Below are 23,734 nucleotides of genomic sequence, written 5' to 3'. Positions count from 1 at the left end.
TCCCCCATCACTGAAGTGACCCCTGGTGGTCAGGTTGGGTAGTGGCCTTTGGGGCAGTGACCCCTGGTGGCCTGGCGCTAAGATACAGCCACCTCTGGGTTAGGCACTGGGGTTGGGACCATGCAATTCCCAGCAGTACTGGAATGTCTGGTCTTCTGGGCAGAGGATTCCACACTGTATTTAGCTGTGATGCTCTGCGTACCTTTCCCAGACCTCAAGAGGAGCTCTGTGTAAGCTGGAAAATTTGTCTCTCTCAGCAACAGAAGCTGGTTCAATAACAGATATTACCTCACCCACCCTGTCTCTCTGGTCGTCTGGGAACATGAGCACGGTCACCTTCCCCTTCTTTATAGCTCCCCAAGTCTGCAGGGAGCCCCCCAGGGTACCCCACCCTCCAATCCTCCCATCGACCCCTGACCCCAGCCCCTGGGGGCACCACACCTACAACCTCTATGAGGGGTGCTTGGGGGCGTGTGAAATTCTGGGGCCACAAAATCAGGGTTGAGCCTGGCCCAGCAAGGAGAAGCAGGGTGGGTGGGGAGGGAAAAGTGAAGCAATGCATGATGGGAGATGTAGTGCCTGCTGCTTTACACTCCTGCACAGTCAGCTTCCGCCCCCTGCCCAGACTCTGCCCACGCCCCCTTAATGCCAAGTCAGGGCAGAGTACGGGCAGCAGCTTCAGCAGATGCCACTGAGCATGCGCCAAGGGTGCGCCCACGCTCAGTGCCAGCCAAGCCGCTGACGCAAGGCACGGTGCAGGCTGAGTCAGCGAAGCCGAACCTGCCTCCGGGTTCGGAGCAGCGAGGCGTTCTCGCGGCCTCGGCACAGACACCGGCTCACAGGCGGACGCAGGTACAGAGACGGGTGGGTGGGGAAGGGAATCACAATTTGATGGGGCGGGTGCGGGGGTCAGGTTGACCCCAAGGCTGGCCCCGAGAGGACGGAAACGCCCGCGGGGCAGGGTGGGAGGTGTAGTCCCTGATGCTCATCTGGCTAGAAGTGATGTTGTCCCCAGCGCAGGAAGCGGAAGTGGCCCATGTGCCCTGCCTCTCTCCCGGGGCACGCTGGGAAACGTAGTTCTCTCTCTAGGGGTCATAGACTATCAGGGTTGGAAGGGACCTCAGGAGGTCATCTAGTCCAACCCCCTGCTCAAAGCAGGACCAATCCCCAGTTTTTGCCCCAGATCCCTCAATGGCCCCCTCAAGGATTGAACGTACTACCCTGGGTTTAGTAGGCCAATGCTCAAACCACTGAGCTATCCCTCCCCCCACAGCGAGGGGTAGCACGCTCATCAGTGCACCGGCCCCGCTCCCTGATTGGCGGCCGCTCGTTTCCCCGCCTGGTGGTGGGTGGGGGAGGTGATATATGCCTGAGGTGTGGGGGACCTTGAGCTTGTCTCTAGGCAAGGAGCTTCTGGCCCCCGATGTGAAATGTTCTCCAAGGCTAGTTCCTCTGTCCTGCTAGCGATCCCACAATAACTGGCAATCCCCTCCAGCTTCCGCCTGGGCTCAGGTCCTGCACAAGGAGAGAAAATCCTGGCGGGCATTTCACCCCTTTTCTCTCCATCTAATAATGCTGTGACAGTCACTTAGGTTTACCCCTTTTTTTTTACTGGCTAGGGACCCTACTGGTAGAAAACCCCCCAGCCCTCACATTTTCCCACTTCCCTCTCTCTCGCTTGTGAAAACTCATCCAAAATTCTCCACATTTCCACCCTTCTCTTTGTAATGACTGAACGGCAATTGCAACTGCATCAGATTTTCCCTTTTTCCCCGTGTATTTATCAAATGTCCGTTAAAAAGTGCTGTGGTATTCCCGTGTTGAGTTGCGGCAACTTATCCATTTGTAGAGGGAATTTGTTGCCTTGAGCCATTCTCTATCCTGGCGGTTGCATGGGACTAAATGGTCAACTTTCCCCTCTTGTTTGAGACTCATTTCTTTCCCCCTTTATCTCCATTAAAAAGTTGGCTGATGAAAGTGACTTGGCTGATCCTCTTCTTTTCCACAGAGGGCACAGGATGAGGGGTTCACTCTGTGATGGGCTCCTTGCTGCCCCAGGCAGTGCCCAGAGTAGCTGAGAATCTCCATGCTACTGTGTTAACCCCTCACTTTCCCCTCATCAGAGTCACCAGTAGTACCCCCCAGAAAACCCCATGATGAATGGTTCCCATGAGGGATTGCTTCCTGTAGCACTGCTCGGGGTGGGTCTATGGTAGCCATTATTTTCCAGTCACAGGGCCTGGAAATGTCTTAAAAATTTTGGCTCCTTCATGCTGTCCATTCTCCTGTTAAAGAAACATCATCCTGGGCTACTTACACCTGTGTGAATGGCTGGCAAGGGCTCCTGATAAATGGATAGAAAGTTATCAAATGTTGATATGAAACCATCACAGATTTTGCTTCCCTCCCGCCTTTCAAAAGTGCAGCAACAGCAGGTTTTAGAGGGAAAACTGTTGCTGTGAATCCTCAGACTATGAGGAGTGAGGGAGGGTGGAAGGAGGTTATAACCCCCTTCTGCAGTGATCTGTTTAAAAGGATTCTGGCCTCATCCCTACTGAGCCATGTTTCTGGTCTCACTGAGACCAGTGTTAATCCAGAGTCACTGTAGGGAAGGACAAGGAGTGACTCCAAATTAATGTGGGAGCAAATAAGATGTGTCCCTGTGGGGAGTGGGTTTCAGTTATTGCTAAAGGAGGGAAAGATACTCAGTTTCTCTCTCTCTCTTTCTCTGCTCAGGATATTAGGGTTGAGCTTCCTGGGTCAGACACTGCTCCCTCTATTGTGATCTGGGAGCCTAGGCTGAGCAGCTCCTGTTCCCTGGTGAGATCTGGGCTGGGGAGTGACTGTGAGTAAAGCTTCCTCTGTGCCCAGCCAAGGTGAGGACTTTCTCCAGCTGCAATTAGTCTCATAGGTAGGGCTCTACCAAATTCACGGTCCAAGGATTTTAAAAATTGTAAATTTAATGATTTCAGCTATTGAAATCTGAAATTTCACAGTGTTGTAATTGTAGGGGTCCTGACCGAAAAAGAAGTTGTGTGTGGGGGGGTCACAAGGTTATTGTAGGGTGGAGGTTGTGGTACTGCTACCCTTATTTCTGCTCCGCTGCTGGTGGCGGCGCTGCCTTCAGAGCTTGACAGCTGGAGAGCAGCAGCTACTGGCCGAAAGCCCAGCTGCGTAGGCAGAGCCACTGCCAGCAGCAGCGCAGAAGTAAGGATGGCATGGCATGGTATGGTATTGCCACCCGTACTTCTGTGCTGCTGCTGGCGGGACACTGCCTTCAGAGCTGGGTGCCTGGCCAACATCTGTTACTTTCCAGCCAGAAGTAAGGGTGATGTTAAGGAAAAGTTAGCACATGTGACTCCATTTTGGTTTGAGGCCCACCATTGTCTAAAAACAAGCACATCATGCACCAGGAGTCGTGTTCCTTAGATACTGTATTCCTGTGAAAATCCTCCTCCTTGTCTCCAGCCTGCCTTGACTCCCAGTATCTGTTGTTTTTTTTTTGTCAGTCCCTAACTCCCTATCTGCTGGCCTTTGATGTGAGGCCTCCCAGCCTGATAATAAAAGTTACTGATGCATGGCTTTAGGACCATGCTGTGTAATTAACATACTGGTTTAGCAGGAGGAATACACCAAGCAGCGATAGGTGGTAGATAAGAAAAGGGTTTGTTTATTGGCTAAGGTTTCCGATGCACAAGGGCAACATGCTTTGCTAAAAAGTATATAACCTTTGTATAATCTGTATTCGGGGTCCCCTCCTGGCTAGCAGGGGGGCACCACGCTCGAGCGTAATAAACTTAGTGTCTTTTGGGAACTCTGCAGTTGTGGACTTTATGAGCCTCAGCCTAGATTCAAACTGTGCGTGACCTATCAGGTATAATTCGCAGCATTTGTGTGTGTGTCCTACCAGGTGTAATTCGCAGCAGTTGTGTGCGTGTCCTCTCAGGTATAATTCGTAACAGTGACAATACCGCGACCCCTCTAAAATAACCTTGCAACCCCCACTGCAACTCCCTTTTTGGTTAGGACCCCCAATTTGAGAAACACGGGTCTCCCCCGTGAAATCTGTATGGTATAGGGTAAAAGCACACAAAAGACCAGATTTCAGGGGGTGAGACCAGATTTCACGGTCTGTGACGTGTTTATCATGTCTGTCAATTTGGTACGGCCCTACCCATAGGTCAACCCTAGTCTCTGCCCACACCAACATCTGAACCAGAGACTCCAGGTGATTGATAGAGACCTCAGGGAACGTGCTTGGGATAGGCATGAAAGTGACTCTGCACAAACAGCCCCTCTTCACCCCACATCTCTCCTCCCCATAGTAATTGCAGGAACTGATCCAGCCATAGGAGAGCCAACACCCAGGAATGTCTGACTGTCAGAAGGGAAGGACAGGGGAAGGAGAACGCAAGGAGAAAAAAGAGAGTGAGACCTAAAGGGGCAGGGGGAGAAATAATTCGGGGGAGAGATTCCCAGATCTCTAGCCTGCCCAAACACACTTATTGCAACATTCCTGGGCAGATTCGCTTTCCTGTGAGCAAGGTGAGGTGCAGGAAGAGGAAAAAACAGTTCCTGACTCTCCCTGTTCCCCTTGCAGTGAGATGTGCTGCCCTGGGGATGATGTCAGGGAAAATCCCTCAAAGTCACTCCTTTTGTTCTGCTCTTCTCTCCCATTTGGTTCCCAGACTTTGTTACTGGGAGGGTTTCAAAATGACTTAGTGGTTTAGTCCTGGTAGGAGGGGCTGGATCAATGCTATAATAAAGTGACCAAACATTTCCCCAGCATAGAATTGTAGAAATGTAGGGCTGGAATGGACCTTGAGAGGTCATCTAGTCCAGACCTCAGCACTGAGGTGTTGTCCATCCTGTTCTTAAAAACAACCAATGATGAGGATTCCACCACCTCTGTTGCTAATCTATTCCAGTGCTTAGTTAGGTTTTTTCACAATCGAATCACATAATTGACTCCGCTCCAATTTGTGATTCATTATAATCCCTGATCATTTTCAGTAGTACTACTCCCTAGCCAGTTATTCCTCACTTTGTAGTTGTGCATTGAGTTTTCCTTCCCTAAGTCTAATACTTTGCACTTGTCTGTGTTGAATTTCATCTTTTCATTCAGCCCACTTCTCCAGTTTGTAAATGTTATATTGAATTTTAATCTTTCTTCCAACATGCTTGCGACCCCCCCCACAGCTTGTATTATCTGCATATTTAGAAACCATGATCTCCAGTCTGTTTTTCCAAGTAATAACTGAAAATATTGAACAGTATCAGATCCCGGACTGGCCCCCATAGACTGCCTTATATACATCCTCCCAGTTGGACAGTGAACCACTAATGATTACTGTTTGAGTATAGCCTTTCAACAAAATTTGCATCTATTTTATAGTACTTTCATGTACACCACATTTCCTTAGTTCGCTATGAGAATATCATGGAGGCCTGTCTCAAAAGCCTGACTAAAATCAAGATATATCCTGTCTACATTGTCTCCCAGATCCATAAGACCAGTACCCCGTAAAAGCAGGAAATTAGATTGACTTGGCATGATTTGTTTTTGAAAATCCATTCTGGCTATAACTTATAATCTTACTGTCCTCTGAGTCTATGTGCTTAGAAATTAATTGTTTAATAATTTGTTCATTCCAGATACCTACGTGAGGTTTGACTGGTCTTTATTCCCTAGTCTTCTTTGTTCCCCTTTTTAAAGATAGGTACTATGTTTGCCCTTCTCCAGTCTTCTGGGACCTCACTGTCTTTCAGGAGTTCTCAAAGATAATTGTGAATGGTTCTGAGATTGCTTCAGCTAATACCTTAAGTACCCTAAGATGAATTTCATCAGGTCTCGCTGACTTTAATACATCTAATTTATCTAAATATTTTTTTAACCTGTTCTTTCCCTGTTGTGGTTTCTGTTTCTTCCTCCTCTTGGTTAATATTAATTAAGACCCTACCTGAATTGCAGTATGATCTTCAAATAATTGCAGCTGAGTTGCGGACAAGACTTGGAAAATCGTGGAAAAGAAATAATGGATCTATATTAATTGCAGTAATTTAGAAAAGCCATAGTGGACCTATTTGTTTAAGAAAAATCTGCTGGAACAATATAAACACTCAACACTCTGACCCTCAGATCCCTTTCCACAGTACTGCCATCCTAGGCAGCCATTTCCCATTTTGTATGTGTGCAACAGATTGTTCCTTCCTAAGTGGAGTACTCTGTATTTGTACTTATTGAATTTCAGCCTATTTACTTCAGACCATTTCTCCAGTTTGTCATTTTGAATTTTAATCCATTGTCCTTATTTTCCTGCTCTAACGCCTTCCTTCTCTTAGAATCATGAAATCATCATTTCTTGAACACTTTCGCCCATATTGCTTTCCACCTGTGGTTTCCTAACTAACTCCTGCCCATCCGCCTGTTTACTACTTCCATCTTCTGAAGCAAACAGGTGTCCTCAACACATTCCAAGAACTTATTGGACACTTTGTGTTTGGTTGAATTCCTTTTCTAACAGGTGTCTGGGTAGTTAAAGACCCCCCCACACTCCTATTTTAAATTGTGTTTTGAATTGAATTGTGTTATTACTAATTGTGTTATTTGCTTGACAGAGTCTAGAACATCAGTCTGGGGGGAATTGTGATGTGACATTACTGTTCTGACATGTCCCCAATTGCCCTGACAGGCTTCAGCATAACATCCCATCCTTCTGGAGGACGTGGAAGGGAAATGGTTGCCATGGAGACAGTTCAGGTAGGGATTATCAGGGAGTTGCTGGTGAGTTCCTATTGGTGGGAGAAAGGCAGTAAATACATAGGAGTTGGGCACTTCTGGAGGGGGTGGTGGTCTGGAGGGAGGAGGGGGCAGGAAATACAGAGTGTGCAGAAGGGGAGGAGGACAGGGTGTGACAACCCTGCTGGGATTTGTTTACTGTAGGGCCTGGATCCTAGCAACAGGCCCAGGGGGCTTGTGGAAATTCCCTAACTTGTGGAACAGGAAACAACCCTGCTGGACTGGTCTGGGGAAACTCCAAGTTCTGGAGCCTGAACCTATCAGCTAGAGGATGCTATAAGATATGAAGGGGCACCCAACAGTGAGGCCTAGGAAAGACACCCCATCCCCTCCCATCCGGCTGCTGGCAATGGGGAGGGTGTTGGGATTGCCACCAGGGAGTTGTCTCTGTCCTGCTGGAGGCTCCATCTCCTGAAACAGCCTCTGGCTAGTAGGTGAGTGATGAATGTGAAGTCCCCTGCCATCTCTGTCTGCTAGAATGGGAGAGGGGCTCTCTTTTTCCCTTCACCTTGATACTTCCTGGCTGCTCTGATGGGGTGGGGGTGGGACTCTGCTGCCTGCCTGCCTCCAAGAGCTTCCATGTGATTGGCTCTCCTGCCCTGTGAATGATGGGGTTGTCACTGGGCAGCAGGTACTGAGTGGGGGGCTCTTGTTCTTTCAGGGGCTGGTGACTTTCAAGGAGGTGGCTGTGTATTTCACCAAAGAAGAGTGGGCTCTGCTGGACCCTGCTCAGAGAGCCCTCTACAGAGACGTCATGCAGGAGAACTATGAGAATGTCACCTCGTTGGGTAAGGATTCCTATCCCCTCGGTTATTAGAAGGGGAAATGAAGAATTAAGGTTCACAACACCCCACAGTGCAACCTCAACTCTGCCCTGTTTCAGCAACACCCCAACAGGCCAATGACACATAGACTAGCATTCTACCCTCCCCACTACAGAACACTTTGGGATCAGAAGCTACCTATCCTTGGCCTGCACTCAAACACTGAGCCTACTGCACACGGTCCATCTCTGACTTTCATAATGTCACCACCCCTTTACCTTTGCAGTGAGGATTCCTTCTGAGTCACTGCCTTCACTTACCACTTACTGAGCCCTAGAGACCACTAGCATGTATGTCACCAGACAGCTGACAACCCTCGTGGCAAGAATACACCCTTGTGCACCTTTATTGATGCTATCTACAACACTCAGCACTGAAATGAGGAATACCTGTTCCTTCAAGTTTCACATGCACCTCTCTTCATATCACAGTCACAGCTCTGCCAAGCTGCTCCAACTAATCCCTCTGCTGTTCATGTAAAGCCACTAGTGACACAGTGCACACAGCTGGAGTGCATGCGGATAAATGCTTGTATTCAGATTTGTAGAACACAACACAAACAATGGCATGTTCTTAGTCCTTCCTTCCACTGATTATTGATCAATAGATTTTAAGGCCAGGAGAGACTGTTAGGTCATCTAGTCTGACCTCCTGTGTAATACAGGCCATGGAGTTTCATCCAGTTACCATTGTAGTGAGCCGAATACCTTGTGTTTGATGAAAACATCTTCCACAAAGGCATCCTGTCCTGACTTGAAGACTTCACGAGATGGAAAATTTGCCACTTCCTTGGGTAATTTGTTAATCTTTGCACCATCCTTACTGACCTATTCCCAGTGATATTTGCTAGCTCCAGGGTTAGGGAGTAGGAGCAGAGTTAAGGTTGCATTGCAGGGGTGGTGTGTAGTTTAGTCCTTCATTTCCTGTTTTTCAGAGGTTTTAACTTTTGCCACCAACAACATGCTTGGAAAGGCATGTGGCAGCACTGGGCAACCTTAACTCTGCTTTAATGTTGTTTATGGGTATTTAATTTCCTTGATTTCTTTTTAATAGACTTTTTTGCACTTTTGCCGGCAAGCCGTGTCAGGTGGGGATGTGATTTTTCACACCACTAACCAGCAGATCTATGCTGGCAAAACTCTTAATTAGCGACGAGTCCAATATCTCTGTGTAGATTTGAGAGCACTTTAAAATATTGTTCTTAATACAGAAATGTTGGTAACAGGGCAAAACTTCCAAGAGAAACTCCTACAGAATATAAGAATAATACACAACACACATTGTTTGACAGTTGTCAATGATAGGGCTCAGACTCAGATGCATGGTGTAGCTCAGGTTCAATGGCCATAGCATGTCCTCTTATGCCAACCAATTACTGTGACAGCAGATTGCTGGAAGCCCTGTGGGTGTAATCTTGCTGCACATGTGAATTTCAATCCCTTAGACTCGTCATTTGATGATAGTAGTGACGAGGGCTTTAGGTTTATTAGAAACTGGGAAGTCTTTTCAGAAAGGAGGAGCCTGTACAGGAAGGATGGACTCCACCTAAGCCAAAATGGAAACAGACTTCTGGCATGTCAAATTAAAAAGTTCATAGAGGAGATTTTAAACTAAGTGCTGGGGGAAAGGCAACTAAGTGTAGAGGAACATATGGTTCGGACAGAGCAATCCCTTAGGAGAGGATCTTTTCATGGGAATTCTCTATATCCTAGTAAAGAGGAGAGGTAGTAGCTGAAGAGAAACGGTCAAATGAAAGAGTGCTATTCAATTACATCACATCACAGACAAATATTGACAAATTTTATAAGTTTTTGTATAGAAACGCAAGAAGGCTAAATACTAAGATGGGTGAACTTGACTGTCTGGTTTTAAATAAGGATATTGATATAATAGGCATCACAGAAACTTGGTGGAATGATAATCAGTAGGACATGGTAATATCAAGAAATGACAGAGTAGGTTGTGATGGTGGGGAAGTGGCACTATATATGAAAGAAAACATAGAATCAAATATAGTAAAAAAATCAAAGGAGTACTTGTGGCATGGCTGCTACTCTGAAACCTGTCATAGTAAAAAATGTTAAATGAATCAAACTGTGCCATAGAATCTCTGATAGAAATTCCATGCTTGAATAATAAGAGTATAACAGTAGGAATATACTACTGACCATGTGGCCAGGATGGTGACAGTGATTATGAAATGTTCAGTGAGATTAGAGAGGCTATAAAAATAGAACACAATAATAATTGGGAATTTCAACTATCCCCATATTAACTGGGTATGTCACCTCAGGACAGGATGCAGAGAGAAAGCTTTTAGACATCAGTAATGACTGCTTATTGGAGCAGCTAGTCCTGGAACCCACAAGGGGAGAGGCAATTCTTGATTTAGTCCTAAGAGGTGCACAGGATCTGGTCCACAAGGTGAATACAGCTGAATCACTTGGTAATAGAGACCATAATGTAATTAAATTTAACATGCTTGTGAGGGGGAAAATACCAAAGAAGCCCACGACAGTAGCATTTAACTTCAGAAAGGGGAACTACACGAAAGTGAGAAAGCTAGACACATGGAAATTAAAAGGAGCACTCACAAAAGTGAAATGCCTGCAAGCTGCATGGAAACTTTTTAAAAACACTATAATAGAGGCTCAAAATAAATGTGTACACCAAATTGGGCGGGGGGCAGGGAAACAGTAAGAGGATTAAAAAAATGCCACCATGGCTAAAGAACAGAGTAAATAAGGCAGGTAGAGGCAAAAAGGCATCCTTTAAAAATTGGAAGTCAAACCCTACTGAGGAAAATAGAAAGGAGCATAAACTTTGAGAAGTCAAGTGTAAAAAGTATAATTAGGCAGGCCAAAAAAAGAATTTGAAGAGCAACTAGCAAAAGTCACAAAAACTAACACCATTTTTTTTAAAGCACATCAGAAGCAGGAACCCTGCCAAACCATCAGTGGGGCCACTGGGTGACTGAGATGCTAAACGAACACTCAAGGAAGCCAAGGCTATTGCAGAGCAGCAAAATGAATCCTTTGCATCCGTCTTCACTGACGAGAATTTGAGGGACTTTCCTCCACCCGAGCCATTCTTTGCAGCTGGCAAATCGGAAAAAATGTCCCATGTTGGTGTCAGTAGAGGAGGTTTTGGAACAAATTGATTATTTCAACATTAATAAGTTACCAGGACTAGATGGTTTACAGATGATACAAAATTATTGAAGATAGTAAAGTCCAAAGCTGACTGTGAAGAGCTACCAAGGGATCTCACAAGACTGGGTGACAAAATGGCAAATGCAAAGTAATGCACATTTTAAATCATAATCCCAACTACACATACAAAATGATGTGGTCTAAATTAACTGTTACCACTCAAGAAAGAGATTTTGGAGTCATTGTGGATAGTTCTCTGAAAACATCCACTCAATGTATAGTAGCAGTCAAAAAAGCTAACAATATGTTGGGAATCATTAGGAAAGGGATAGATAATAAGATAGAAAATATCGTATTGCCTCATATAAATCCATGGGATGCCCACATCTTGAATACTGCATGCAGATCTGTTCATCCCATCTCAAAAAAGATATATTGGAATTGGAAAAGTTACAGAGAAGGGCAACAAAAATCATTAGGAATATGGAACAACTTTTGTATGAGGCAAGATTAAGAAGACTGGGACTTTTCATCTTGGAAAAGAAACGACTAAGGGGGGGATATGATAGAGGTCTATAAAATCATGACGGGTTTGGAGACAGTAAATAAGGAAATGTTATTTATTCCTCATAACACAAGAACTAGGGGTCACCAAATGAAATTAACAGCCAACGGGTTTAAAACAAACAAAAGGAAATATTTCTTGACACAACACACAGTCAACCTGTGGAACTATTTGCCACAGGATGTTGTGAAGGCCAAGACTATAACAGGGTTCAAAAAAAAGAATGAGATAAATTCATGGAGGATAGGTCTATCAATGGCTATTAACCAGGATGGACAGTGATGGTGTCCCTGTCCTCTGTTTGCCAGAAGCTGGGAGCAGACGACAGGGGACGGATCATTTGATAATTAGCTGTTCATTCCCTCTGAAGTACCTGGCATTGGTCACTGTCAGAAGACAGGATACTGGGCTGGATGGACCTTTGGTCTGACCCAGTATGGCCTTTCTTCTGTTCCCCATCAAGGGCTTACTTTGTCTCCCAGCTTGCCAGGGCTGAGTAATTCTGCTGTGAAAAGTGATATTTATATGTTTGTTAATATCACTTTTCACAGCCTCCCAGCTTGGTAGTAAGTCTACTGTGAAAAGTGATATTAACAAATATACAAATGCCCCTTTTCACAGCAGCACACTTACTAGCTAGCAAGTCTTTTTTTTTTTAAAGGCAACCAAAAAAGCAAAAGAAACAACAACAAAAAAGACAAGAACATGCAAAACACCTTATTTGTGTTTGTATTCTGTCTAGGTCCAGTAAAGAATAGAGACAACTGTACATTATTTTTATTATTGAGTCTGCAAAAAAACCCTACATAAATAAATTACAATGATTTGGACATGTATATGTGTATATTTATTTGTTTATCCTAAAGTTAATTAAGTATTTTAGGAAAAATTGTCAGAGAGGCCACCAGCAGGAGTTGGTGGCCACACTCTGTGGCTACTGAATGGATGGTGATCAATTGTTCTCCATATGCCCTGGGGTAGGAAAGAAGTAATTGGCTTGATCTGCAGCAAGGAATGTTTAGATTGGATATTAGGAAAAGCTTTCCAACTATAAGGGTAGATAAGTACTAGAATAGTTTACCAGAGAGGTTGTAGAATCCCATCACTGGAGGTTTTTAAGCAAGTGATAGAAAATACCTGTCAGCCATGGTCTATGTATACTTGGTCATGCTTCAGGGCTGGAGGATGGACTAGCTGACATCTTGAGGTCCTTTCTACCCATGTGTTTCTGTGATTTTTTGATTCATTATCTTAGCCCTTTTCTTGGACCTTGTCTCCCTCTAGAGAATGGGGGATTTATTTAGTAGGGTTTTTTTAATGAAAAATATGCACAGGTCAGCTTCCCCTCAGTTTTCTTTGTTAGTCACTGGGTGTGAAGGGTGGGGGACATAATTGGGGTCTTCTGGGATGGGGACGTAATTGCTGTTGAAGTAACATAGGCCTGCCTCCATCTACATGAATACACTATCAAGAACTGTCCACATGTGAATGAAGCACACTGGATAATGGAAGTCTCAAAGACTGGAGGTTAACGTGTAATGACTGGGTCCAAGGGAAGCAGAACATGGGAACACAACTGCACTGCACTTTGGGATGCAGGAGCTAGGGTACAAACAGACTGGGCTTTAAGTTTGCTGCTATTCAGGGCAAAAAGACTGAGAGTAGGAGACAGAGAGAGAGAGAGACGAAATCAAGAAGGCTTTGGAAAAACCAGGCAGATTACTCTGCCAAAATGAATGTAGAGTTCAGGTTTGCTTTCCCAGAGTGACCAAGGGATCTGTAAATCCTGTGTTCCAGTTGCCTAAGCAGTGCCGTCTTGTTCTGAAAAGGCTCTGTTGTGTTGCTGCAAATACCTACTGGCTGCAGCACCCCAAAAGAGACAGTGTTTATGAGGAGTCTGAAATCACTGGGACTCACTGAAGTGCCATCATAACACAAAGGGGTGTTACCTCCAGAATGGCCTGTCTCAAGAGTGGTGGAGCATGGGGATCACGCTTGCAAAAAGCAAAGCCTAGGAAGGAGCACAATATGGGTATGTCTACATTGCCTTTGGGAGAGATCCTCCCAGCCTGGGTCCCCAGACTTGTGCTGGAGGGCTATATATAACTGTGTAGATGTTGCAGATTGGGCTGGAGCTCGCTCTCGCAAACCGGGGTGGGCTTGGGAGCCTGAGCTCAGGCCTGAGTTGCAATGTCTACAGACCTATTTTTAATGAGCTAGCATGAGCATCACTGGCTGAAAGTCTTGCTCCTTGGTGTAATGTAGACATACACTAAAGGGGGCAGAGCCAGGAGAGTCTGTATAAAGGCGAGAGTCATCTAAGACCCTATAAAACCATTTCACAGCCCAAAGTAAGTACTAAGTATTATCTAGACCACCTTCTACTGGTGTTTTTCCAACCTGTTCTTAAAAACCTTCAATGATGGAGATTCCACAACCATTCTAGGTAATTTGTTCCAGTGTTTAACTACCCTGACAGTTTGAAAGTTTTTACTAATGTCTAACCTAAATCTCCCTTTCTACAATTAAAGTCAATTCAATTCAAGTCAATTCAAGAAAGGTAAGCAGCAGAATACGGACCCTGGACTTCAGGAAAGCAGACTTTGACTCCCTCAGGGAACTGAAGGGTAAGATCCCCTGGGGGATTAACATGAGGGGGAAAGGAGTCCAGGAGAGCTGGCTGTATTTCAAAGAATCCCTATTGAGGTTACAGGGACAAACCATCCCGATGTGTCGAAAGAATAGTAAATATGGCAGGTGACCAGCTTGGCTTAACAGTGAAATCCTTGCGGATCTTAAACATAAAAAAGAAGCTTACAAGAAGTGGAAGATTGGACAAATGACCAGGGAAGAGTATAAAAATGTTGCTCGGGCATGTAGGAATGAAATCAGGAGGGCCAAATCGCACCTGGAGCTGCAGCTAGCAAGAGATCTTAAGAGTAACAAGAAGGGTTTCTTCAGGTATGTTGGCAACAAGAAGAAAGCCAAGGAAAGTATGGGCCCCTTACTGAATGAGGGAGGCAAGTAGTGATAGAGGATGTGGAAAAAGCTAATGTACTCAATGCTTTTTTTGCCTCTGTCTTCATGAACAAGGTCAGCTCCCAGACTGCTGCGCTGGGCATCACAGCATGGGGAATAGATGGCCAGCCCTCTGTGGAGAAAGAAGTGGTTCGGGACTATTTAGAAAAGCTGGACGTGCACAAGTCCATGGGGCCGGATGCGCTGCATCCGAGAGTGCTAAAGGAGTTGGCGAATGTGATTGCAGAGCCATTGGCCATTATCTTTGAAAACTCATGGCAATCAGGGGAAGTCCCAGATGACTGGAAAAAGGCTAATGTAGTGGCCATCTTTAAAAAAGGGAAGGAGGAGGATCCTGGGAACTAAAGGCCAGTCAGCCTCACCTCAGTCCCTGGAAAACTCATGGAGCAGGTCCTCAAGGAATCAATCCTGAAGCACTTACACGAGAGGAAAGTGATCAGGAACAGTCAGCATGGATTCACCAAGGTCAAGTCATGCCTGACTAATCTAATTGCCTTCTATGATGAGATAACTGGTTCTGTGGATGAAGGGAAAGCAGTGGACTTGCTATTCCTTGACTTTAGCAAAGCTTTTGACACGGTCTCCCACAGTATTCTTGTCAGCAAGTTAAAGAAGTATGGGCTGGATGGATGCACTACAAGGTGGGTAGAAAGTTGGCTAGATTGTTGGGCTCAACAGGTAGTGATCAATGGGTCCATGTCTAGTTGTCAGCCGGTATCTAGTAGAGTGCCCCAAGGGTCAGTCCTGGGGCCGGTTTTGTTCAATATCTTCATTAATGATCTGGAGGATGGTGTGGATTGCACCCTCAGCAAGTTTATGGATGACACTAAACCAGGAGGAGTGGTAGATACGCTGGAGGGAAGGGATACGATACAGAGGGCCCTAGACAAATTGGAGGATTGGGCCAAAAGAAATCTGATGAGGTTCAACAAGGACAAGTGCAGAGTCCTGCACTTAGGACGGAAGAATCCAATGCACCGCTACAGACTAGGGACCAAATGGCTAGGCAGCAGTTCTGCAGAGAAGGACCTAGGGGTGACAGTGGACGAGAAGCTGGATATGAGTCAACAGTGTGCCCTTGTTGCTAAGAAGGCCAATGGCATTTGGGGATGTATAAGTAGGGGCATTGCCAGCAGATCGAGGGACGTGATCGTTCCCCTCTATTCGACATTGATGAGGCCTCATCTGGAGTACTGTGTCCGGTTTTGGGCCCCACACTACAAGAAGGATGTGGATAAATTGGAGAGAGTCCAGCGAAGGTCAACAAAAATGATTAGGGGTCTGGAACACATGACTTACGAGGAGAGGCTGAGGGAACTGGGATTGTTTAGTCTACGGAAGAAAAGAATGAGGGGGGATTTGATAGCTGCTTTTAACTACCTGAAAGGTGGATCCAAAGAGGATGGCTCTAGACTATTCTCAGTGATAGCAGATGACAGGACAAGGAGTAATGGTCTCAAGTTGCAGTGGGGGAGGTTTAGGTTGGATATTAGGAAAAACTTTTTCACTAGGAGGGTGGTGAAACACTGGAATGCGTTACCTAGGGAGGTGGTGGAATCCCCTTCCTTAAAAGTTTTTAAGGTCAGGCTTGACAAAGCCCTGGCTGGGATGATTTAGTTGGGGATTGGTCCTGCTCTGGGTAGTGGGTTGGACTAGATGACCTCCAGAGGTCCCTTCCAACTCTGATATTCTATGATTCTATGAATTAATACCTAGGAGGGCATATCTGTCTATCAGTGTTATAGAGGGTGGACAATTTATGAGTTTACCCTGTATAAGCTTTATACGGAGTAGAACAGATTCATTTGGGGTTTAGGCTCCCAGAAAGACTGAATACTGGGTGCTGGGAAAGTCCCTGTTAACTGAGAAACCCCTGAACTAAGTGAATCTTAGTTTCTGTGCACTGCAGGGGGGCGTGACCCAACCTCTTTGTGCTGTAGCTGACTGGAGTGTCTAACTCAGCAAGATGGGAGTGGAGGGAAGCCTTCTCTAGCAGGGGGGTTTGCTCTCATTGGTATTCCAGCACATCTAGTGACAGTCTTGAGGGAGTTTCTGTGACCTAACCTGTCACAGACACTGCTCCCCAGCTGGAGCACCAGAGAGGGCCATGCTGCTCCATCTGGGAGCCGCGTGGAGTGGCCCCTGACCCAGCTCCCTGGCTGGAGTGCCGAAGCTGGAGCTCGAGGGCCGGATTAAAATGGCTGAATAGATGACCCAGCAGAGATCTGAGGGGCCCCACTCAATATGCCGTTCCACCTTGGCTGTGAACTATTGACATCTACTCTCTGACTATGGTTTTCCAACCAGTTGTGCATCCATCTTATTGTAGGGTCATCTAGTCTATATTTCCCTAGTTTGCTTAAGAGAAGGTCATGTGAGACAGTATCAGATGTCAAGTTATATAACAACTACTGCTTCCCCACATCCAAAAAGCTTGTTACTAGAGCCCTGCAAATCCATGGGTATCCGCTTTGTATCCGTGGATATCCAATCTGCAGGATTGGATGCGGATACACCTTTTTGTATCCATGCATGGCTCTACTTTTTACCCTGTCAAAGGATATTAGGTTGGTTTGATCTGATTTCTTCTTGACAAATGCATGTTGACAGTTACATCTCACCTGATTTTCTTCAAGATGCTTAGAAACTGATTTTTTAAATTATTTGGTCCATTTTCTTTCCGGTTACCAAAATTAAACTGACTGGTCTATAATTCCCAGGGCTGTCCTTATTCCCTTTTTATAGCTAGGTACAATATCAGAGAATTTGGGAGGACTGGTAGCAAGGAGGGTTGTGGGCAATGGGAGGGAAGGAGGGAACACAAGGAGTGGTTGCTCCTCAGGTCCCAGGAGGTGGGGAAGGGTGAGAGCAGTTAGAGGAAGGATTATGGGGGTCATAGTGATTATCAGGGCTATCACTATCATAGTGATTATCAGCTGCCTTTCTGTGCCCTTCCTCATCTCTGAGTGTCCCCCCTCAGCTGTCAGGCCTCATGCCTTTCCCACTCCTGCAGCATCTTTGGGCCTCTCTCTGTAAGTAAGAAGCAGTTCCAGGTGGACTTCCTCTCTGGCTGGAGTCTTCGTTTTCTGGGACATGGAATTGCTTGCTCTAGGTTTTAGGAGCCCCTTTGATCATCAGTATCTGGCTGCGTGTGTTCCTAGGAGACATGGGCACAGTTAAATCCCTCATGAGAAGAGTGTCCTGCACCTTTGAGCACCTGGAGAGCTGGCTCCAGGATTCTACTGCTTTAAAATGGGCTGGAGTTAAAAGAACTTTTTTGGTGTGTGACAAATGTCCCATAAATTCACTGATCTCACTGGTCTTCTTTCCTCTGAGCAGGGTTTCCAGTTTCCAAATCTGATATCATCTCCCAGCTGGAACGAGGGGAAGAGCCGTGGGCCCCAGATCTCCAGGGCTCAGAAGAAAGAGAAATCCTGAGAGGCAGCTGCACAGGTGCGGGATCATTAAACCAAATCAGAATCTGTCATTGCCTGAAGGAACCAGCTGGATTACCAACAAAAACCTTGTGAACTCTCTGAGTTCAAGATTGCCCCCAGGGGTGTCATATCCTCAGGGCAGATACTGTTCATGGCTTCCTACCCATCCTAACTCTTGGCAGTAGCTCCCTTCCCCCTAAGTGTTTGGATGAGGTCTGGTTGCAGAACTGATCACCTCCTCTCGCCCCTTTGGGGAAGAGTTTGGGGAAATTCAGTGCCTAATTTTTTTTCCTTCTCCAACTGTTTTCTTGGTTTGTTCTCGCCTTTTCCATTCCTGTTTCTTCAGTTTTTCTTTCTCTGTCCCAGCAGGTGATGGGATTGTGAGTAAGACCATGGAGCAGAATCTTCAGCAGGAAGATGATGAGCAAGGGGAATCACATGGGGTATTATTGCAAAGATGCAAGGGGAGTGTGTCCAGGAGCTGTGAGCAGGGAAAAGCCTTTGAGAGTCAGTACAGGCCAGAGAAGTGGCAGGGAAACCAGCCAAGGCAGAAAGTTGGTAAATCTGTTAATTATCGGGGAACTCACAAAGGCCTCAAGGAAACCACGGGCCAGCAGAGAATCCTGATGGGAGAGAGAAATAACACATGCGTTGAGTGTGGGAAAAAGCTCAGTAGGCGCTCAAGCCTTATTAGACATCTGAGACTCCACGCAGGAGAACAACCCTATGAATGCTGTGAGTGCGGGAAAACCTTCACTCAAAGCTCACACTTTATTAAACATCAGAGGAGCCACAGGGGGGAGAAACCCTACAAATGCTGTGAGTGCGGGAAAACCTTCGCTCGGAGCTCAGTCTTTATTAACCATCAGAGAATCCACACAGGGGAGAAACCTTATAAATGCTGTCAGTGCGGGAAAACCTTCACACAGAGCTCAAACCTTATTACACATCAGAGGAGCCACACGGGGGAGAAACCCTATGTATGCTGTGAGTGCGGGAAAACCTTTGCTTGGAACTCAAACCTTACTAGACATCAGAAGATCCACACAGGGGAGAAACCCTGCTGTGAATGTGGGAAAACCTTCACTAAGCCCTCAACCCTTATTAAACATCAGAGAATCCACACAGGGGAGAAACCCTATGAATGCTGTGAGTGCCAGAAAACCTTCACTAAGCCCTCAACCCTTATTGAACATCAGAGGATCCACACAGGGGAGAAACCCTATGAATGCTGTGAGTGCGGGAAAACCTTTGCTTGGCGTTCCACTCTTGTTACACATCAGAGGATCCACAGAGGGGAGAAACCCTATGAATGCTGTGAGTGTGGGAAAACCTTCACTCTGTCTGCAGACCTTATAAGACATCAGAGAATCCACACAGGGGAGAAACCCTATGAATGCTGTGAGTGTGGGAAAACCTTCCCTCAGTGCTCAACCCTTACTGAACATCAGAGGGTCCACACAGGGGAGAAACCCTATGAATGCTGTGAGTGCGGGAAAACCTTTGCTTGGAGCTCAAACCTTATTACACACAGGAGGATCCACACAGGGGAGAAACCCTATGAATGCAGTGAGTGCGGGAAAACCTTCGCTCGGAACTCACACCTTAGTAGACATCGGAGAAGTCATATTCAAGAGTGACTGTATGGATGCTGTGAGTGCAGGAAAACCTTTGCTCAGAGCTCGAACCTTATTACACATCAGAGCATCCATACAGTGTGGGAAATTCTTCTATCAGAACTCAGCCCTTTTTTATAATCAGAGAAGCTGCAAGGGAGATAAACACTTTAAAACCCTTGTATATGGCTGAGGAAAGATTTTTGTTTTCCTTTTGCTAATTCCCACATAGTTTTAGGGCAGCATTTGTGACACTGTGGTATCTCAGCTCCCCCGGCTGAGTTGTCTGCTTTTCCCTTTTGCAGCTCACCCTTGCTTGGAGTGAATCCCAGGGCTGGATTTACACCTTACACACTTCTAGGCACAGCATCTTCAGTGCCCACCCTGCCTACAGTTGACCTTCATGTTGCACACAGTTTTAGAGAGGTAAGGTGCCCCTAGAACACTGGAGCCCCTAGGTATACTCCTACTGTGCCTAATTGGAAATCCGGCCCTGGTGAATCCCACAGTATTTTTAATCAACTCCTTTGTCCTGTGTCATGGAAGTGTGTTTTCCTCCAACATGAATGTCCATCAGCCCCAGGTGGGGGAACCAGGAATGACCTCTACCAGGTACATGGAGGTTAAATCTACCTGCGCCTTGACTCCACTAGGTTTTCCATGGAGTTAGCTAAATTAAGTTAGTGATCCTGATGTAAAACCATAACTATTTTTTCAGTAAAGAAAATAACCTATGTATAACAGTCAGGGTAATGTAGCAAATTCCTCACAATCTGACACAACCTCCATCACTTCTCCTAGTCTAACCAAATAAAGAACATCACATTTATACTTTTCCTCCCACTGCAAAGTGATTGTTAGTCACCAGGTTCCCCACCAGGGACAAATTGTCTCATTCCCAGGTTTTCTGACATTGCACTGGTTTGTGCTGAACAGCAGTTGGGCTTTATACCATTTTTCTAATTTTAAATATATTTAAATATAACAAAGACAAGGAGTAGGGATGGGGGGAAGTGTTTTTTCAGCTTCTGTGATACCTGAAGAAGTGGTGAGTTAGAGGGAGTCCGACCTTCCAGATTAGCCCATCAACATTTCCATTGTTTGAGCCATGTAGAATTTATCTTCTGCACCTCTTCTACTTAATGTGTCATATGATTCAGGGTTCTCAGCCCTCTGCTTGGGGATCACACTTTGTTTTCTTTGATCCCAAAACAGTAATTTAGGGCCTGAGATGAAAGTGTCACAGAGCTGGAAGGGGAATTTGAATGGCTCTCAAACACAGTGAGATCATTTGTTGTTTAAATCCCAGTTTCCAATTGTTGGCAAAGCATGTTAGAATCATAGAACTGGAAGGGACCTCGAGAGGTCATCTAGTCCAGTCCCCTGCACTCAAGGCAGGACTAAGTATTATCTAGACCATCCCTGATAGGTGTTTGTCCAATCTGCTCTTAAAAATCCCCAATGATGGAGATTCCATAACCTCCCTAGGCAGTTTATTCCAGTGCTTAACCACTCTGACAGTTAGGAAGTTTTTCCCAATATCCAACCTAAACCACCCTTGCTGCAATTTAAACCCATTGCTTCTTGCCCTGTCCTCAGAGGTTAAGAAGAACAATTTTTCTCCCTCCTCCTTGTAACAACCTTTTATGTACTTGAAAACTGTTATCATGTCCCCTCTCAGTCTTCTCTTCTCCAGACTAAACAAACCCATTTTTTTCAATCTTCCATCCTAGATCATGTTTTCTAGACCTTTAATCATTTTTGTTGCTCTTCTCTGGACTTTCTCCAGTTTGTCCACATCTTTCCTGAAATGTGGTGCCCAGAACTGGACACAATACTCCAGTTGAGGCCTAATCAGCGCAGAGTAGAAGGAAGAATTACTTCTCATGTCTTGCTTACAATACCCCTGCTACTACATCCCAGAATAATGTTTGCTTTTTTTGCAACAGTGTTACACTGTTGAATCATATTTAGCTTGTGATCCACTATGACCCCCAGATCCCTTTCCACGGTACTCCTTCCTAGGCAGTCATTTCCCATTTTGTATGTGTACAACTGATTGTTCCTTCCTAAGTGGAGTACTCTGTATTTGTCTTTATTGAATTTCATCCTATTTACTTCAGACCATTTCTCCAGTTTGTCCAGATCATTTTGAATTATAATCTAGTTCTTCCAAAGCACGTGCAAGCCCTCCCAGTTTGGTATTATCCGCAAACTTTATAAGTGTACTCTCTATGCCTTTATCTAAATAATTGATGAAGCTATTGAATCGATCCCTGGGGGACCACACTTGTTATGCAATTCCAGCATAACTGTGAACTACTGATAACTACTCTCTGGGAATGATTTTCCAACCTTATGCACCCACCTTATAACCTCCATTGAGGTTGTATTTCCCTAGTTTGTTTATGAGAAGGTCATGCGATACAGGATCAAAAGCCTTACTAAAGTCAAGATATACCACATCTACTGCTTCCTCCCTTTCCACAAGGCTTGTTACCCTGTCAAAGAAAGCTATCAGCTTGGTTTGACACAGTTTGTTCTTGACAAATCCATGCTGACGGTTACTTATCACCTCATTATCTTCTAGGTGTTTTCAAATTGATTTCTTAATTATTTGCTCTATCATCTTTCCAGGTATAGAAGTTAAGCTGACTGGTCTGTAATTCCCCGGGTTGTCCTTATTTCCCTTTTTATAGATGGGAACTATATTTGCCCTTTTCCAGTCTTCTGGAATGTCTCCCGTGTTCCATGACTTTTCAAAGACAATTGCTAATGGCTCAGATATCTCCCCAGTCAGTTCCTTGAGTATTCTAGGATGCATGTCATCAGGCCCTGGTGATATGAAGACATCTAACTTGTCTAAGTAATTTTTGACTTCTTTCCCTATTTTAGACTCTAATCCTACCTCATTTTCACTGGCATTCACTATGTTAGATGTCCAATCACCACCAACCTGTTGTAGGACTTTTCCTACTGAGATGGGATTGTTTGCAGATGGGAAGGTTGGCTGGGTTTTTGTTTGTTTGTTTCCACATTACTATGATGCTAGAACTTTTGTAAATAATAAGGCTCAGTAGTGAAGCAGATTTCCCCAGACGTGGCTCTGGGAAGAAGGATAAAGGAGTTTGAGGCGCAAGTGGTGTTCTCGTCCATCCTCCCTGTGGAAGGAAAAGGCCTGGGTAGGGACCGTTGAATCGTGGAAGTCAACGAATGGCTACGCAGGTGGTGTCGGAGAGAAGGCTTTGGATTCTTTGACCATGGGATGGTCTTCCATGAAGGAGGAGTGTTGGGCAGAGATGGGCTCCACCTTACGAACAGAGGGAAGAGCATCTTTGCGAGCAGGCTGGCTAACCTAGTGAGGAGGGCTTTAAACTAGGTTCACCGGGGGAAGGAGACCAAAGCCCTGAGGTAAGTGGGAAAGCGGGATACCGGGAGGAAGCACAGGCAGGAATGTCTGTGAGGGGAGGGCTCCTGCCTCATACTGAGAATGAGGGGCAATCAGCAGGTTATCTCAAGTGCTTATATACAAATGCACAAAGCCTTGGAAACAAGCAGGGAGAACTGGAGGTCCTGGTGATGTCAAGGAATTATGACGTGATTGGAATAACAGAGACTTGGTGGGATAACTCGCATGACTGGAGTACTGTCATGGATGGTTATAAACTGTTCAGGAAGGACAGGCAGGGCAGAAAAGGTGGGGGAGTAGCACTGTATGTAAGGGAGCAGTATGACTGCTCAGAGCTCCGGTACGAAACTGCAGAAATTTCTCTGGATTAAGTTTAGAAGTGTGAGCAACAAGAGTGATGTAGTGGTGGGAGTCTGCTATAGACCACCGGACCAGGGGGATGAGGTGGATGAGGCTTTCTTCCGGCAGCTCGCAGAAGCTACCAGATCGCACGCCCTGGTTCTCATGGGTGACTTTAATTTTCCTGATATCTGCTGGGAGAGCAATACAGCGGTGCATAGACAATCCAGGAAGTTTTTGGAAAATGTAGGGGACAATTTCCTGGTGCAAGTGCTAGAGGAGCCAACTGGGGGGGGGGAGCTTTTCTTGACCTGCTGCTCACAAACTGGGAAGAATTAGTAGGGGAAGCAAAAGTGGATGGGAATCTGGGAGGCAGTGACCATGAGATGGTTGAGTTCAGGATCCTGACACAGGGAAGAAAGGTAAGCAGCAGGATATGGACCCTGGACTTCAGGAAAGCAGACTTCGACTCCGTCAGGGAACGGATGGGTAGGATCCCCTGGGGGACTAGCATGAAGGGGAAAGGAGTTCAGGAGAGCTGGCTGTATTTTAAA

General features: G+C 45.6%; 1 protein-coding gene across 1 annotated transcript; it reads left to right on the top strand.

Moving 5' to 3' along the window:
• The first annotated feature begins 739 nt into the window (after positions 1-739).
• Positions 740-23,472, top strand: LOC140908383 (uncharacterized). Its single transcript, XM_073335361.2, has 5 exons — positions 740-852; positions 6,693-6,760; positions 7,461-7,587; positions 17,719-17,832; positions 18,186-23,472. The coding sequence occupies exons 2-5, from the start codon at positions 6,737-6,739 to the stop codon at positions 19,454-19,456; spliced, it is 1,536 nt and encodes a 511-aa protein (XP_073191462.1). The 5' UTR covers positions 740-852; positions 6,693-6,736; the 3' UTR covers positions 19,457-23,472.
• Positions 23,473-23,734: the final 262 nt, after the last annotated feature.

The sequence above is a fragment of the Lepidochelys kempii genome, chromosome 3, assembly GCF_965140285.1.
Source record: "Lepidochelys kempii isolate rLepKem1 chromosome 3, rLepKem1.hap1, whole genome shotgun sequence".
Taxonomy (NCBI): Eukaryota; Metazoa; Chordata; order Testudines; family Cheloniidae; genus Lepidochelys; species Lepidochelys kempii.
Note: the sequence above shows the minus strand (reverse complement) of the source record. Positions and strands in the feature narration are given on the sequence as shown.

Excerpts from the sequence above, each read along its gene's own strand:
- LOC140908383 (XM_073335361.2), top strand. The coding sequence starts at position 6,737 with ATGGTTGCCATGGAGACAGTTCAG. Across the intron at positions 6,761-7,460 it reads TTGCCATGGAGACAGTTCAG|GGGCTGGTGACTTTCAAGGA; the intron begins GTAGGGATTATC and ends TTGTTCTTTCAG. Across the intron at positions 7,588-17,718 it reads TGAGAATGTCACCTCGTTGG|GGTTTCCAGTTTCCAAATCT; the intron begins GTAAGGATTCCT and ends TCCTCTGAGCAG.